The sequence below is a fragment of the Lampetra planeri genome, chromosome 14 (assembly GCF_965212315.1).
Source record: "Lampetra planeri chromosome 14, kcLamPlan1.2.h2, whole genome shotgun sequence".
Lineage (NCBI taxonomy): Eukaryota > Metazoa > Chordata > Hyperoartia > Petromyzontiformes > Petromyzontidae > Lampetra > Lampetra planeri.
The window spans coordinates 1992700-2011233 of record NC_136120.1 but is presented as its reverse complement, the minus strand read 5'-3'; the positions used below and the strand labels follow the sequence as shown (position 1 = coordinate 2011233).

The window sequence follows — 18534 nt, the reverse complement described above, 5'->3', positions numbered from 1 at the left end:
CACGCTGAACAACCTTAAAAGACATATGTGGAATTACTTCACTTGGGGGTGGACCGGCGGCACAGTGGTTTGCGCACCATGCTAAGAATCTAGCGACCTGATGTTGATTGCCGGGCAATTACTAACATCAGTGGTGAGTGATGTCTAAGCCAGTCCTGTGCCCCCAACCTTCACCCACATACACCGACTGCTGTGGTGGTGGTGGTGAAGTATGGTCACACGACTGCCACGACTGAAAAGCCAGGGAACGCCTTCATCCAGCAGTGGATTGATAAAGACCTCTAAATAAAATGATTTCACAATGACAAACTTGATATATTATATTTTTTTATTTCTTTACATATTTTTTATTTTGCATTTCGTCAAAAATGTTAAATTTTAACTTGTTAATTGTCACTACATTAGAGCAAAGGCTGTTTCAAAAAGTAAAAAAAAAATAAGTTAAAAGCAGGCAATGTGCTTCTGGAACTGGCTGGCTTTAATAGTCAACATTTAATCACGAGATTTAGAAATTGCTAAATTCTCAAAGAAGGAGTCGAGGTTTACTTAGATGAACATGCATCGCAAGATGAGGACACCCATCAGGTGCAGCACAAGGGCTGAAGTCCCCAGCAGTCAACCTTCCTGTTCTTGTTCCGTGATACACAGTTCCCGAGCCCAGGCCAGATGTCTCACTTGTCGGTACCACCTGTCAGTTTATTTGACCAATAACAGTGAATTATGTGAAATGAGTGAGTTATCAAATAATTCACTCTTATTAGTCATGTAAATCAATCGGTACTGCTTACGTTTTTCGGCGGTATCAATTTCTGCTCCGGCCCATGGGCTAACAGTACATGCTGAACTTGCAATAAGTGCAAGGCTCACATTGTTTATTTTGTACGAACATGTGCACTTCAGTTTGCTTTCATCCAGAGAAACCCACGTGTTTAAAATTAAGAAGGACCTTTGGAATATGCTTGAAAACGTTCATGCGTTAATATAATGCAACCCCAAACCACAAATTTAAATAAACAAAAATTTTAAATGTATTAAAGCTTCCACGTCGTGGGATTAATAATGCAATCAGTATTTTTTTTGTTTGTTTTCATTTAATTTTGCAGTCCCACAATGCCAATGTAAGTGCTCGCAATTACAGGAACGTGAAAGCATTGCACTGCTCTTAACACAGTAACAAACAGATCCACGCACAGACCAGTCGTGATGTCCATGAGGTTGACACGCAAGTGTGGCAGATAACCTCACGTTAAGGCTGGACATGTAAACACAGTAGCTGCAAAAATAGCATGGAAAGTGTGCGTGAAGCTTACAAACAAGCAACGAATATTCATCTATAAATTACAATGTGTGCATCGTTAGTAATGTCTGATCTATAATACGTATCTTTACTTCGTGTCAGACTTCAACATTATGTTTTAGTAATGTACATACAGTATATACCTTTATTTTTAAATATTTTTTTCATGAACGTAAATGCTTCAATTTTTTTCTTTAACATGTTATTCGCCTGAAGTGTTTAAAAGTTTTGCTCTGGGTCGAGGTAAAGGGCAAATGGAAGGCTGCTTAAAAGTCTTTGGGCCGGATCATCATGGCCGTCTCTCTCAGGGAGTAGTTGACCCCTCTCCAATAATGCCACTTGACCCCGTTGATGCGACCTCTGTACTGGCCACCACCGTAGTAGGCTCCGTTGAGGTTGGAGGGGCCGCAAGCATCAAACCACCAACCTGGAACGAGAACACACAACACGCGTCAGCCGACTGGCTGGACCGAATTACCGACTGGGATTATCCATTCCCGTCAGGCGCAACGTGTTGCCGAATGCGGGCTCCTTGTTCGACGATTAGCGGGAAAGGGAAATTTTGCACCGATACGTGACGGATAGACTGCTAAAGATTCTAGATTTTAAGCTTTCGTGACTGCAAGGATTCATACTCTTAGGTTTTTTCGGTAAAGTCACGTAGCTAAAAAATATAATTAAAAGTTAATAAAAGTAATAATGGAAATAAAATAAAATAATAAATCACGACGTTTCGGAGGCAACACAAGTCTCCGTCATCAGGTGGGACCGTCACAGCTAAAATTACTGCATCAAGTGAGGAAAATTCCAAAAGACCAGCCCTTAAATACAAGTTATGCAGTAATTTTACAAGATGCAGTTATTTTACAAGATGCAGTAATTTTAGCTGTGACGGTCCCACCTGATGACGGAGACTTGTGTTGCCTCCGAAACGTCGTGATTTATTATTTTATTTTATTTCCATTATTACTTTTATTAACTTTGAATTTTATTTCTTACCTACGTGACTTTACCGAAAAAACCTAAGAGTATAGACTGCTAAAGCTCTGCTAAGTTTAACAAATGTGGTTACTTTGTCGCCCATTATCCACTTCAGATTAGTTTTTACTTTCCACTTGCTCTGCTTTTGATTCGCCTTTTTTACTTTTCTAGTCCTGTATAATTCCACAGGTACATTTACAATTAAGAAGTGGGAAATTCAAAGCGACATCAAACCGGTCAGTAGTGGTAAATCTGCAGTTCTTATCTATTAATAGTGACATAGTACACATAGTAGAAACATTACTAACAAATCATAATAGCGTTAGGCATATATTGACATTTTCTATCAAATATTTTGTGGAAAGCACCTCAGCTACACATGAATTGGGCATCAGCGTTCTATTGGATGACGTGGCTTCATGACTTGTACTTCCACTTCCTGTTCAGAAGAGTCCAGGGTTGGAACAAGATTCAGCAGGGCCCTGTTTGGCCAGAAAACGATGAGCCCCAGAAGGGGCAAAGCTGGTTCAGAGTTTTCATATTTAAGCAAATGCTGCTGACGAACAAAGATAGAGAAGGCCAAGAGGTCCATAAACTTAAACGTATTTTTTATATTGACGTGGAGATTTACAACAGAATGTGATCAAATGTATTCTTTGCTTGGTAGGGCTTGATAAAGATGCCTTCCCAGTACTCACCCTGCGGTACTAATTGTGGTGTCCATCAGATGGTGTTCATTTTACTGACCCCTGGAGGGACTACCCCCTGGCTTGGACTTCAACTGAGACATTCACAAGTGTTGTCCTCTACCAATTGTGCTACAAGAATTGCTGCAATCTACAGCCCTTTGTCAACACACTGCTTGGTGAAGACCCCCTCAATGTAGAGTTTGACCAAGCGTGACCGCTAAGATGATGTGGGTTGGTGCAGTTCGGGATGTCTGCTTCACCCATCACTTGCCCAACCGATGTTACCAGGGCCAGGAATCAAACGCGGGATGCTGGGTGCATAGCACAATGCGCTAATTACTGCATCGACACTCCTGAGCTACACATTGGTCGTAAATAATTTGTAAATCAACAAATGTTGTGGTAGAGTGACGATGCAGTGGTTGGCCTGCTGGACTATGAACCTGGTGACCTGAGTTGTATTCCTTGGTGGTTTCCCATCTCACCATTCCACACCAATCAGCACTGTGAAGTATGGGGTCAAACAACCCCCCATGCCCAATACCGCTTGGGGAAGCCGTCATCCGAAGGTGCACTGACAATGGCTGACGACGACAATTACAACGCTCCTTATTTTTCGAGGAGTGTCTCATCGAGTCTAAATACTCCGATTAGCGTGGTTGGCTACGTACGGTGGGAAAGAAGTTCAACATACACGCACACACACGCGATCCGAGCGGCCCCGGACCCGCTGCTGTGTTCTTTTAAGAGGCTCTTGCGCTCACCTCCACTGCTCATCTGGGAGCACTTGCAAGCGCAGGCGTCGTTGTCCGCGTCTCTGGTGCTGAACTCGGGGTTGCTCATGCCCAGGCTGCTGAATTTGCCGGCCGTGCCCGAGTAGCCTCTCGCGTGCAGCCTGGCGGAGCGGAGGCACGCGTCGAATACGTCACACCAAGGGTACACGTGCAGCCCTCTTTGTCAATCCACTGCTGGATGAGCGATAGAGAGAGAGAGCCTCCCCAGTAACGGTGGGACACGTTGGGCCAACGTGACCACTGGGGCCCCCACGCCGTGCGAGTCGTAGATGTTACTCGGTCACACTGAACGACGATTGGTACAGGTCGGCTGAGGGGCCATACATTCAGTAGGTACGCATGGAGGGGGGGGGGGGGTCTACTGACAATGTACGTACGCATAGGTAACGGGGGGGGGGGGGTGAAGCCTCGATAATAATGCAGCCATCGGGGACTATCTGTTTGCTTAAACACCTAAATATTATTCATCATTGATCGATTAGATATTGGCCGTTCTATAGGATTCGGGGGGGGGGGGTCAAGCGTGCGTACGTACGCAGGTGGGGGGGTTGGGTGTAAGACGTACGCGTGCATACAGGTTTTTCCGTACTTACTAAATGGATGGCCCCTAAGACGAGGAGCATTGATGTTGTCAGAATAAGTACTGTAAAAATGATGTTTTTGGTGCACTGCCCTCTGCTGCCCACAACTTAGCACGACAAAATATAACTGCCTGACTCATGCACCGTGGTCACCCACGCAAGCATTACCCAAGCTCAAACCTGCCTAGCTTCCAAGCTCTCACGAGATCAGGCAGCTCTTATACATTCATCGATTGCTTACAATTTTTGCATTTTTGCAACGGTAATATCGAAATGTATTACTTTAGTGATCGCATCATTCTGTTAATATAAGTGTATTCTTTTGGTGAATGATGGTAATTTATTCTATATTTCATGAACAGGTTTTGCTGTACGCAAAACTGATTTGAGTAAGCACAGACCCCTTAGACACTTCTCACATGTGTATAATTTTTTTACAAAGATAATAGAGAACCACGTACATTGCTCAATTGGAAATGTCAACTACTCATTGCTTACGAATTGCTCAATTTGAATATACATAGCAAGCATTGGCCCCTGGAAAAGAGTCGTGAGACTCAGCGAGGTTTTCCTGAGTAAGAAATCATAAGAATAAATATTATTAATAAATAAAAATACATTAAATGGTCGATTTAGTACATAACCAACTATGACAGCAAACTGGTTTCAGAATCGTTATTTTTTACCATTGAACACGCATACTGTACCATCAAGTTCTAGAAAAAACAATCCATAACCTACACTATCATGCACTGCTTTTATGGACCAGGCAACGGCATTTGATTCAGTGGGAGCTAATGCAGTCGTCCAAGCTCCACATGGAGCAACACCTTATAAAAAAAAACATAACCATTCATGAAACATGAATGGTTATGTTTTTTGAAACATAAGAAAATGTAAGTTAAAAGAGTAGTCAAACCATTATATATTATCTCACCAAGGCTATTCACAGCAGCACTAGCAGTTAAATTCCGAAAATCTCACCCAGTCAAGAGCGATGAACCAAATGCGATTATTGACAACGTAACAAAAAAAGGCTACAAAGATAGAAGAGGTTCAAAACGAAAATTTCATCAAAAGAAAAAAGACAACTGGAAAATGGATCAGTGCATGTATAATACCAAGGGGAATCATTGCAGACGGACTAGGATCTAAGTTATGAAATAAAGATGTGCGCTACGTCAGTATGAACGTTTTTGGAAAATGGAAATAGGAATGAAAAACAGCGTACCAGTGCACGTAAAGAATAACGCTTTCCATCAGTGCGTATTATGTGCCATAACATACGGATTGCAAACCTGGAATGTGAACATGAATTATTATATACACAGTGTGTGTGAATGTATTCTATAAAAAAAATGTGAATTCACATGGTCACGTTTCGGATACCCGTGCCAGGTCTTTGAAGTGAATTGTGTGAGACACTATCGATTCCGTGACAACTTAAGAACATATTCAGAATCTGTATTTACACAGGAGGAGGAGGAATCCGATGAGCTATGAAGCTCTTTGCCACATACGTCCAGCATGGGCGGGTCAGCAAGTTACAACGGCAAACATTACACAAATGGTATTCAAATAAACAATAAAACGAATACGTATTGTTCACTCGGGAATTTTAATGATACAGAAAATGGGTCAAGTGCATCGAACAAAATGCAAACTTTAATTGCAGCAGAGCTACTACATCTCAGCGATGCGAATGGTGAAATGTGTGTTGGCAAATTCGCCTTTGTTTTGTAACAACAAAGGCACATGGACAGTGAGTTGTATGAATGAGATCATACAACTCGCTGTCCATTTTAATTATTTAACTTGTTCACGTTTTAGTTGGCGGCCTTTTGTTAAAAGATAAAACAATATGCGACGGCTGTAGTAGGTGTTTTAAATTACAAATTTACCTCGTTATGCCTATAGTTATGATTTTCATTACATCCATGAATCTCAATGTCATTATATGTCAGGCTGACGGACATGTTATTTTATTTTACACATTTTATTGCATGTGTAGTGAGTCATTTCAGAGACACTATTTAGGAGGCAACAACGTTTATTCTACAATTACGTAACACCGTTACCCACAGGACTAAATACACCTATCTCTCACTCTTGTTGCACACGGGACCACGATACACCTATTCCTCTCGTATGCGGGATAACTATAATCGGGTTAGAGCAGCCAGCGTGCTGTCTGACCCACGATGTCGGAGACGTAGACGTAGCACTCGGGTTCCACTTCACCTGCAGACAGCCCCGATATACGATCGGAGCTTCCCTTTTATCCTTCTTGGGGTGGCCTGGCTCCACCCTTGGCCACGCCTACCTCTGGAATATTCCCGACGGTTCCAGGCTACACCGCACCTGTTCCCTCTCTGGCTCCGCCCTGAACCACGCCCCCTTCGGGAACCCTCCAGACGTTTCCCAGCTACTCTTCCCGTGTTCCCTCGTTCACCCTTGGCCCACTTTGCTCACCCCGGCCCCTCACGTGCCCCACTTGCCCCCCCTACCGCCAGCCGCCCCCACCACACTCCGCCAGTGACCGACTCTGCGGCAATTCCTTGCGGCGCTGGCGGAGGCTGTTATCCCCTACTGCAGGGGTCCCCAACCCCTGGGCCGCGGACCGGTACCGGTCCGTGGCCTGTTAGGAACCGGGCCGCACAGCAGCAGGAGGTGAGAGCGGTGAGTCCGCGCATGGCCCCCCGCCCCCATGATTTTATTATTCAGCACTTCCATCCGCGCCTCTTTCCAGCACTGCGCACTCGTCTCAGTCACAGTGTTGGTAGCCCACAAGCTCTAACCCCAAGCCAAGATGAGTAAAAAAACAAACGTTGCTGGAGAACTTCTTTGAAAAGGGGGAAAGACCGAATGATGAACCCCCCCCACCCCGTCTGTGAAAAAATTGTCTTCCACGAAACCGGTCCCTGGTTCCAAAAAGGTTGAGGACCGCTGCCCAACTGTGTCGGTTGGACTCATCTGGCTTCCTCCTGCAAGCACCCAGTACCATGCCCCGCGTGGCCCACTGAGTGGTCCTGCACGGTGTGTTCGCCTCTGTGCCCACTTCTACGGCACTTGGCGCTAAGCGCCGCAGTGATCCATTTAACATCACTACACATGTAATAGTGTGCGTATCTGCTGGTTGCATCTGAATATGATTTAGACACTTGCTCCGTCATGATATAATCCTCATGTAAGTTTCATTCACACTAGAACTTTTTTCCCAAAGAAGTTTTGGTTATACATGCACGAACACCCATGAACAAACACGCATGCACATATTAGCATACTTCCACTTAATCAAATCCTGAATCATAGATGAGCCCTTGTGGAAATACAGAAAATATGAGCTTTTTGTTGTTCTTGGAATTACACTCCAGGCATGATATTTAACATTCATGCGTTATGGTGCTAGATAACCAGATGGGACAACGTTTTAACCCTTTACATGTTAACAACTGCGTTTTGCTATTACTTTGTCTAACCGAGTTAGATTAACGAATAATGTTTCTTGCAGAATTTAAGAAGTATCCTGTAAAATTGAGGCTGTATTGAAAAGCAAGAGAAAGCCTGCCAATAAACAAGACCCAGTTCATGTCATGCCAAGACTAAGGCTATAGAACCTCACATATAAGGAAAAGAGATGGTAACAAATAGCATCCAGACCCCAAAACGAGTGTATCTGTCAATGCAAGCTCATCTTCCCAGTCGACACACATATTTTATTAAAATCAACCTCAGCCAGGCCCTCCTAAAAGGAGACCAGAGACAATGCGGATGATTTTTCGGGTATATACATTTACTGATATTTATGCTTGCGTAATATACGTCCCTCTGTTAATCCACCGCTTGATGAGGGCCTCTCCTCACCGTGTGGACCGTGGGGGTTATTTGACCATACTTCACCACGCTGATCACTGCAGATTTAGTGAAGGTGGGGAGGATTTTTGTGGGAACAGAATCCAATGCAATAGATGTTGCTGCACTGTTCTCTACTGCCCACAGCCTAGCCCTTGACTCACGGTAACCGGCTATCCAAACACGATCCAGGCTCAGACCCGCTTAGCTTCCAATATCTGACAAAAACTGGGTGCATTTCAGGTGATCCGGTCAAAGGCATTATTATTGTATTGGTCCTGAAGCTTCTTGATCAATCCTCACCAGGCTGGTCAATGCAGCATTTGTGAAGAGAAGGTTGGGTCCCAGGACCAGCACGTGCATCACTTGCCACTGGTGTTAACTGTGGTTGGGAATCAAACTCGGGTCGCTAGATTCATTTGCGCAGTACGCTAACCACAACGCCACTGCTTCACTCCTTCCATCTAAACATGTACCGTGCTTAAACTTGCCAAGTCCCCATGTGTGCAGTATGCATGGGAACACGATTAGAAAATGACTTATGATTGGTTTGCTGTGACGTAACATGTATTATGCAATTATTTTGAATGGAGTGCTCTACAATAATTTTAAAGGGACAGGCGGTGAGAAAATATGTACAAATGCAAGGGAAAATATGTACTCATGGAAATCATCATCTCACAGGCATTTTAAGAGTTTGCATTATGAGGCCTCCTTTGCCAGGACCGAAACGTAATAATAGGTTTCAGTTTTGTTGCCAGAAAAAAGGGGAAAAAGCCTATTGTTCTTTTAAGATCTTCTCCATACTCTCTGGTTCTTTCGGTAAAGTCACGTAGACAGAAAAAATCATAAAATAAAATAAAACACGATGTTTCGGTCGCGTTTGAAGTGTTGTGAATGACAAATACTTTAAAGTTACGGTCATTTATGTCATGGTGTCACTCTATGGATGTCTAGACTCCTCCCATGAAATGTTACGCGGTGTTAATGCAGTGATGTCACTGGAATGTTATGACAAGGCACTGGCCAGTGAATTTAAAGCATTTATTTTCTCATTTAAAAATGGTGTTGAACTTTCAAACTTTGTGTTTGTACAGCCTGGGACACAGCCTGGGGACGTATCTGCACGACAGCTTCACTTTTGTAGAATAAATAATGATGAAAGAAACCCTGCAAAGATATGTCCCCCCCAATATATTGCTATAAAAAATGTCGATGCTATGTAAATAATAACAACAATTTGCTAAACCTTGGCCACACTATCTGGACTTGTCTTCATATAAATCAATGCATAGATTTCTGTTCATATTGTTGTGGTTATGGTTGTACTTTATTCATCTCTGCCATTACATACAATGAAACAAGAAATTGTAAAAAAAAGTAAAAACAGAGCAATGCAATATAATACACTATTAGACGTTATTGTAAAAATAAAATAAAAGTCCATCCCACGTGTTAGTGAATTTTTTTATATTTTATCCAGGAAATTTGTTTTCAAATTTAGATCTTTTTCTGGGTTGGAACCACCAGACACCCTGGAAGATTTGGTCCCCCCCAATGTTGACTCCTTGGCTACGGCCTTGCGTAAATGTATGAGTATCTGTTGATCTTTGTTTTTACTATTCATATAGCTCCTTTTTCAGAAGCGGCCTGGCCACGAATGATAGTTCAACAAAGTGGCTTCTCATGTGGAAATGTATTCTGTAACAATTCCGCACACATTATGACATGTTGTTAAAAGTTACATTTAAATGTGACTGAAATCTTCTATCATGGACCAAATGTGCCCTACATTGTAAAGTGTTCGTCACCTATAATAACACTGTGTAACCATTTTTTTTGTTTTGTTCCTGGGTAGTAAGTGTTATTTCCTAATTGCTTATGCCTCAAAAGTACAGAAAATGTCTATTATTCCCCACAAACTTTGGTTTGTGACCAGTACAGTGATATTTAGAAATTTACCTATTTTTCAGAACATTCCAGATAGATTCAGTGCGGAGTAACTTCTAGAACATTCCAGAACTTTTCAGTAATATAAATAGTAGTATAAATACAGGGTCCTTAAGCCCACCAGTTCAGTTTCATTCCAGCTGCCTAAGTGGATGCAAATCTGCATTTTTCTGAGATGGCATCAAGAGGCTGCAAGCATCCAGCAGACGCATTTTGCTATGTCTGCAGCCCATTTATCAAGACAAGGGCGAAAAAGTACTCTGTGGAACCATCTGCTAAGATGTGTGAGGCCTACAGGGCATATTTTGGCATGCCTGTCGGGGATCAAGACAAACCCTGGACACCTCATTTCACCTGCAAGCAATGCAAACAAATCTCTGGAAGGTAAGATGTACAATTGTTGCTCAGAATTTTATGTTATAAGATTTGTTAAAAATTGTTCAATTGTAAAAAATTTTAATTTTTAAATGTTTTACAATTTTCAATATAATTGAAAAAATATATCATATATGAAAAATGTTGCAAGAATCTCTTACACATTAGTCATGGGTGAAATAAATGTATTTTTGTAGGATGATACAGAGGGAAAAAGAGAGCCATGAAGTTCGTTATCCCAAGAATTTGGCGGGAACCCACTAACCACTCAAGCAACTGCTACTTCTGCATGGTGGACCCTTACAAACGTCGGACTGGCAAGAATGCACCTGCTATCACGTATCCGGACCTTCCTTCATCCATCGACCCGGTGCCACACTGCCATGAGCTCCCCATACCCACTCCTCCGGAGAGAGAGTCTTTAGAAGAGAGCAGCAAGTCAGAGAGCGAGGAAGACGTTGTAGATCCAGATGACAATTTCAGAGGTGGAGTTGAGAGAAACCCATACTACTCCAACCAAAAAGACCTCAACGACTTGATCAGAGATCTTGGTCTCACCAAGTCCAATGCCGAGCTTTTGACGTCTAGGCTCAAGCAGTGGAACTTGTTGGATAAAAGTGTGAAAGTCGCAGATCAGAGGAAGTGTCACCAACCTTTTTGCAGCTTCTTCACCCGTCAAGATGGGCTCTGCTTCTGCCACAATGAACCAGTCTGTTCGAGGAAATCAGAATCGCCTGTAACCAGAATGAGTGGCACCTCTTCATTGACAGCTCATCCAGGAGCCTCAAAGCCATGCTGCTCCATAATGGTAACAAGTACCTGTCTCTTCCCCTGGCTCACTCGGTGCACCTCAAAGAGGATTACAACAGCATCAAGACCTTGCTGGACGCCTTGAAGTATGATGAGTACGGCTGGGAGGTCATCGGAGACTTCAAAATGGTGGCATTCCTGATGGGTCTCCAAGGCAATTTTACCAAGTTTCCCTGCTATCTTTGCCTTTGGGACAGCAGGGACACCAAGGCGCACAACCACAGGCGGGACTGGCCACAGCGGACCGAGTTCTCTGTGGGAAGGAACAACATCAAGTGGGAGCCACTGGTGGACCCCTGGAAGGTGCTGATGCCACCACTGCACATCAAATTGGGCCTTATGAAACAATTTGTCAGAGCTGTAGATAAGGAGTCGGCAGCCTTCAAGTACCTTCAAGACTTCTTCCCTAAGCTGTCTGAGGTAAAGGTCAAAGCTGGTGTCTTCGTCAGACCACAGATAAAGAAGATCCTGGAGTGCAATGAATTCCCCAAGAAGCTCACTAGTAAGGGGAAAGTGGTTTGGAACAGCTTTGTCGCAGTGGTTCGTGGCTTCCTGGGCAATCACAAGATCGAAAACTACGTGGAGCTGGTTGAGACTGGTGAAGAACTATGGCACAATGGGCTGTAGTATGTCCCTAAAAGTCCATATCCTTGATGCTCATCTTGATAAATTCAAGGAGAAAATGGGAGCGTACTCGGACGAGCAAGGCGAGCGCTTCCACCAAGATATACTGGAATTTGAACGCCGCTACCAAGGACAGTATAACGAGAACAGGATGGGAGACTACATTTGGGGGCTGATTCATGAAAATCATTTACAGTATAAATCGTAAGTCTCGAAAAACTACTCACTTCTAAATCTTGTGTAGTCATTTTTGTATTACCTTAGTATAAATACATGTTAATTTTGATTCATATGTTATTTTTTATGACTTTATGTAAACAAAAAGACACAAATTCGCCGTTAGTGGGAAATAATAGCAATTTCTATACTTTTTAGGCATAAGCAATTACGAAATAACATTTACTACCCAGGAACACAAATTGTGTTACATAGTGTAATTTATTTTAATTATTCTTTGGGTCTTTTGGTAAAGCCACGTAGATAGAAAAATTATAAAATTAATACAATATCACAACGTTCCGATTGCAATACAAACAATCGTCATGGTATAGAGTTTTGATGGAATTCTTCTGGGATGGATGGTGGTGAGAGTCAGGTTTTAGGTAGGCATCCATATGGGTGGCTTTCCTGTAGACAGTGTCCCATTGAGCCATCAGGTCTCTTTTCGATAAAAAAATCCAAGAATGGTAACTTGCCATTCTTTTCCACCTCCATGGTGAATTTGATGGCTGGGTGTATGGAATTGAGGTAGTTGAAGAATTGGTCCAGAGCTGGTAGGCCATGTGGCCAGATGACGAACGTGTCATCTACGTATCTCTTCCACAAGGAAGGACATAGGGTGGATGCCTGGATGGCATCTGTCTCAAATTTCTCCATGAAAACATTGGCTACAACTGTAGATAAGGGAGAACCCATTGGGGTACCTTAACTTGTTTGTAGAATGTTGATTTTTTTTTAGACAGTGAAATGTCACTATAACAACTCGCTTTTGTGCATTTTACCATATCTAATTATCCCATTTAAACAATATACCCATTAAACAATTATGGCTGATGTTCCATAATCCAACATTTTGCCCACACATAACATTAAATTTGACCAGTCCCTATAAGAAAAGCACATAAGAAGGTAAAATAGTCATTGTAATCCTGCAACATTTGTGTACTCGTTGTGAAGTATAGATATTGCAGTATAAATGTAAGTTTTGCTTGTTGTTTTTTGCCCTACTTTTATAAACTCTACCTGAATCCTCGTGTATTTTAATTCATTTTCCCTTCATCTTCCCCGTGTTTTATTTCTAAAAAAAAGTTTGTGTTACCTACGCGGGGAGCATTAGCCAATTTAACACGAATTAAACCTCCCTTGCGAGTGATACCCAAAGCTCCAGCATGGCCAAACAACCCCCATGACTGACGCGGCTTTGCAAAGCCTTCGTACGTCACGTGATCGACCGAGCACCGTGAGTTACAGTACTCGAATAGTTATTGTCATTATTACTACCTCACTCGTACTTCGCGTTGCATCTGGGAAGGGCTGTCTTGCTTGATGCCTATTAGCTAAGGCGCCTGTGTGTGCGCACTGATGTCAAGCACACTTCCGTTGGTACACGCTGCAGAAATTCAAACTTGGAGCTTCTCGCCAGAGCGTGTTGATTTACTTTTCCCCACGTGCCCTCCTCTCTGGACTGAATTTGTACGTGCGAACTAGCACCTCGTGCCGGTTGTAACATAGATCATTTGTTATCTCTCCATGCGAGCGCGAAGAGTTCGTTTTCGTTGCCAATTGTGTTCCATTATGTAAGCTTATTTACCGTTTAGATTTGTTTTCCATTTCGCTGTACTGTTTTAGTTTCCAAATTCCACATTGCATTCGTATTAACTCCGATCTGTTACACCATCAATAACGCAATTTGTTGCTGGCTTGGCGTTTTTAGATTATTTAGAGTATTTGGCTGCTATAAATGTCCACGTGATAAGACACTTTGTTGAGCTATCGTTTGTGGCCATGTCGCTTCTGAAAAATATGCTAATAGCTCAGTGGGCTTTTCCTGGTAATATATAAAACAGTTTTATTTGTATATATTTCTTAAGAGTTGCTTATCTTTGCTCTACTTTGCACTCCGATCGTGTTTTTGTATTATTTGATGTTCTGACGTTTTGACCCCCTGCCCGCCCCACTGGACATCTGTAAAAACGCTTTATAGCTCATCAGATTCCTCCAGTCTAAATAAATATATTCTTTGGGTCTTTCGGTAAAGCCACGTAGATAGAAACAAATATAAAAATATCACGACATTTCGATCGCAACACAAGCAATCGTCATCAGGTGAAAAAATAATGGGAGAGCTGCTGAGGCAGGATGTTATAAAGGTTTGAGATGGGTGTAGCCCAAGGGTGGTCATAAGCGAAGTGGGCGGGGCTAGTGATGAAATTTGCATGTCAATGTAAGATCGGAGAGAGCTGGGCAACCTCCACGAAGACGACTCTGCGGGGGTCGCCATTGAATTGTGAGAGATTAGCATGTCAGTGTAAGATCGTAGGGCCACCGCCGTTTTCCTCGATGTGGCGGTGGCTCCACGATATAAATACTGTGCTCAGCAACTCCGGTCGTGACCTGCAATCCTACAGCAACACCTTGGGATGTCACCCTCGTACATATGAATGCAATATCCAGGTTTTTGAAGAAACTTTGGCTTTTGTAGAACAAATTCGTCTCAGCAATCAGGTCAACCGTCGATTGTCGAGGGTGATGCAGAGGAACGATGGCTCGGACAAAAATTAAATAAAATAGGCATAGATGTGTTGACCACCCTTCTGCGCTCTTGCACAATGTGTGGGGGGAGGGGGATTACTGAAGCAACATACATGATGCATGTGCATTATGCGAGCCCTTTGAACTTGTCCTTCCTGTCTATTGTGTTGATTAAAATAGCCCGAGCAACGGTAATCCCTATTGAAGCAGGCAAGGCATTTAAATAATGTCTTACTTGATGATTCCCTTCCACGCAGCACTAAGACGATAGCTATCCTTTATATAAGGAAGGAAACAGTAAGCCTTCTCCACAATTCTGGCTGTCGCCTGATGAAGCTAGTTGTAATTACTGGCGAAACGTCGCACTCCGTTTGTAAATGTTGTGGCTTGGCTCTCCAACGCACCGGTTAGTGCTGTACTCGTGACGAATTGGCCACGTTCTATTTACGTGACAACCCTTACTAGTTGGCTGTGTCGGGTGGTGGCGGGTTTTAACGACACATTTATATATTTACGCGATCTAACCCAAAAACCTCTATTATGGATGATATTGGTTGCGAAAGCCTACGTGTTAAAATAAAAACCATGTTACGATATAAACACAGGTGTATTGTTTGCCTACGTAGAATAGGGGTGCGAACATACACAGAGTGGTTTATTTTGATTGCCTCTTCAAGCAAGTGGTTTGCGTGTTGACAAGTTTGCGATCATGTTGTTACTGAGTTACTAATGTTCCCACGAGTCAGTTGCAGATAATGAGCCAGTTGTGTGCATAAACATGTTTTTATTCTTCTTGTAAACACGGTTGCTTAGTAACCTGGATAACGAACCCACGGGTAATCGAGAGTTAACTTTTATGAGAAGCAACGTATCCTGATGTCTGTGCATACAAAGTCACAAACCACTGGACCGAATCAGCATTGCAGAGCAGTTATCCACAAAATCTGAGCGAACCTCAGGGCCTCCCGTGACTCAATGCTTTCGATGCAAATTGTATTTTATTAACGCGAGAATATTGTACATCTTGGTTTGGTTGAGTTTGGAAATCTGCAAATGTGGGACGATAGAAAAATTAACCATAAACTATGCGGTGTTGTCTTCTTGGGCGACCAACAATGCCATGTGTTCTACATTTGGCAATCCTATGAGATATTTAGTTTGGCCATGAAAGTCGATGCTCCAGTCTCTATTTGCACATTATTTCTTGAGTTAATATGCAATGGCAATGACACATTTGATTTCTTTCAAAGATGCGTATGGCTTAATGTGGAACATACTGTACAGTGTTTTAAGACAGATCCAACAATGACATGTATCTATATTTACACCTGTTGAATCAAAGGCATAGTTTCGTCTTCTATTTTGTCTATCGGGTAATGAAAAGCTTTAAAAAATGTGCAACTTTTCAGAACGCAGTACTATTAGATCGAAGAACGTTGCTTCCTGTGCAAAATGACAGTCTCAACGTATCTACATAATTAATTACAACACACTTGCAAAACATTTTGCAGCTGCTGCAGCTAAAGTACATTCCCACACGATTGAATGAGTGGTGCGCACAATTTAATCATATATATGTGTACGTGTGTGTGTTTCACAGGGTGCGATATTCATTGCGTAAATTCATCCTGAACAAGTTGTGTATTTAAAATGCCCGTACGTGTGTTGTTACGTGTTGGCTTTGTCCACGTCAACTGCAACCCTGGACCCCCTTGCGAATGAGATGTTCCATCTCAAGGGATTTTCCAGGTGAAATATTGTTGTAAAAAGTAGTAGTAATAATCATATGAAACTTTCCACAATGTACGTCAAGCAATGTATATATATGTAGTGGCATCGGCGGATGTCACTGCATGTTGTGTGAAGCCGGCCTGTGTGAGGCACGACACACGCCGCTCACACCACCTACAACATTGCAGTGGGAATGCAGTACCGGCCTTAGCGGGGGCCGGCTGAGATCGCCGATCAAGGATGGATGGCACTGCAGGTTAGGGGGCGAGAGTGCCAGGGACGGTGCAGGGGTACACAGTGAGCCATGGCACTCCATGTGAACCCGGAGGTCTGGTGAACAGAAGTGGCTGGGGGACCACGGGACCAGGACCAGGTTCCTCTCGAAGGCTCGAGAAGGGGGGGCATGGCAAGGGGTGGGGTCGGCTCCGCCACGGGCAATATAAGCGGGAGCCCTGAACGGGTCCGGCTGGCGGTTGCAATAATCAAGACCAAAGCCGTCACCTGGAGAAGACCTGCCCGACTACAAGACCCGGACCCGAGCCGGGGTCCGGTCCGAGATAGCCACCCCGTGCGATCGAGGGTGAGCTAGACCGGAGGAGATAACTCCCTAAGGTAGCTGGTGAAGGGGCAGATATACCACTTCGTGTTTGGGGCTTTATTGCTAAATAAACGTGTTGCCTCTAAGAAGTCTCTGCCTCGCTGGTGTGAACCACTGCATATATATGGTTGGCTTCACTATTCTGGCAAATCGCCCGATGATGCTGGATGTAATTACCAGCGAAACGTCGTACTCAGATTGTAAATGTTGTGGATTCACTCTTCAACATACCGGTGGGCTGAAGTAGTAACTATTTGGCGTTTTGTTTACGTGACAAATCCCTTACTGATTTGCCGTGTCGGGTGGCGGAGGGTTTCGACACATTTATACTTATGCGATCTAACCGAAAAAGCTTCATTATGAAAAATATCTCGAAGTATTTCATGGAGCCAGTGATAGGTCATTGTAGGAATGGTATCTAACCACTGGCAGTGTGATGATCATGATGTATGTGCATGAAGATGTTATTGCCGTAGTGTATACCGAATGCCCAAGCAGCTTCTGTTTGGCCGGTTAGAGGGGGCTAAATGGCCGCGGCACGGGCGAAAGAAGAAAGGGACTGATGTGGTACAGAAGGATGTGGAGGTGATTGGACTTTCCGATGACTGGTACCAGCAGTGTCAAGATCGGCCTCTGTGGAAGAGGTTCATGAAGGATGCTACTGGGGAGTTGGAGACAGTCACCCTTTAGCAACAACGGAGAGCAGAGGAGCGATGCTCACAACAACGAGCAGAGTGCTGGGCGGCTAAAATGCAGAGAGTTGCCACAGTTGGGAGCACAGTCGGTGCATCTGCCAGTCATCTCAGTCAACCCATGGTACCTGGGTCTGTTCCGTGACCTCATGTCAGTAGGCCTTCAAACACTTGACGTGGCCTCAGAGTGCACCTAGCATGGCACAAGGGCGTGATGATGTCACTGCCACTTGGTGGTGAACGGTTGTTGTTGTTGATGCCCGTAGTGCATGTGAGTGGATATCTCTTCACAATTATACTCGACATCATTGAGGCCAAATTATCCGCAACTCCTATTATTCACACCTAAAATCGATCCACAAAATTTTTCTTTATCTTTTTTCTTATATTATCCGCACTTTTTCACAGGTAAAAAAGGAGCCATGCAGAAGTGGTCAAAAGTGAATCCTCTTCTGTGCGTGTTTCCACAGACAACTGTGTAGGTAACAGGAGGAATTCACAGAGTTGATGACGCATAACCGAATCCGCCAACATTGCCCCCTACATCTCCGCCTGACAAAAGGGGGAGTGCTGAATTTGTGCACAAAGACAACGTTGACCCCTATGACCCTCTCACCTGAAGTTGTGTGCCTCACTCTCGATCGCGAAGCTGTTGTAGAGGGAGAATGCCTCGTGGCCTTCCCAGTCTTTGAGTCCGACCCTGAGCACGTACGACTTGTGGCTGGTCAGCTGATGGACCACCTCGTTTCCTAGCCAGTGCTCGCCCACGGGGTCTCCAAATCCCTGTGTGACACGTGGAAAATACGTTC

General features: G+C 43.6%; 1 protein-coding gene across 1 annotated transcript in view; it reads right to left on the bottom strand.

Moving 5' to 3' along the window:
• Positions 1 to 310: 310 nt before the first annotated feature.
• Positions 311 to 18534, bottom strand: part of LOC144722286 (angiopoietin-2-like) — a 50188-nt gene continuing 31964 nt past the window's right edge. Inside the window, exons 7-9 of the mRNA XM_078600401.1 lie at positions 18342 to 18508; positions 3732 to 3862; positions 311 to 1724 (exon numbers count right to left, since the gene is read on the bottom strand). Coding sequence (XP_078456527.1) covers positions 1564 to 1724; positions 3732 to 3862; positions 18342 to 18508 — 459 coding nt within the window. The 3' untranslated portion in view covers positions 311 to 1563. The remainder of the gene's footprint in view (positions 1725 to 3731; positions 3863 to 18341; positions 18509 to 18534) is intronic.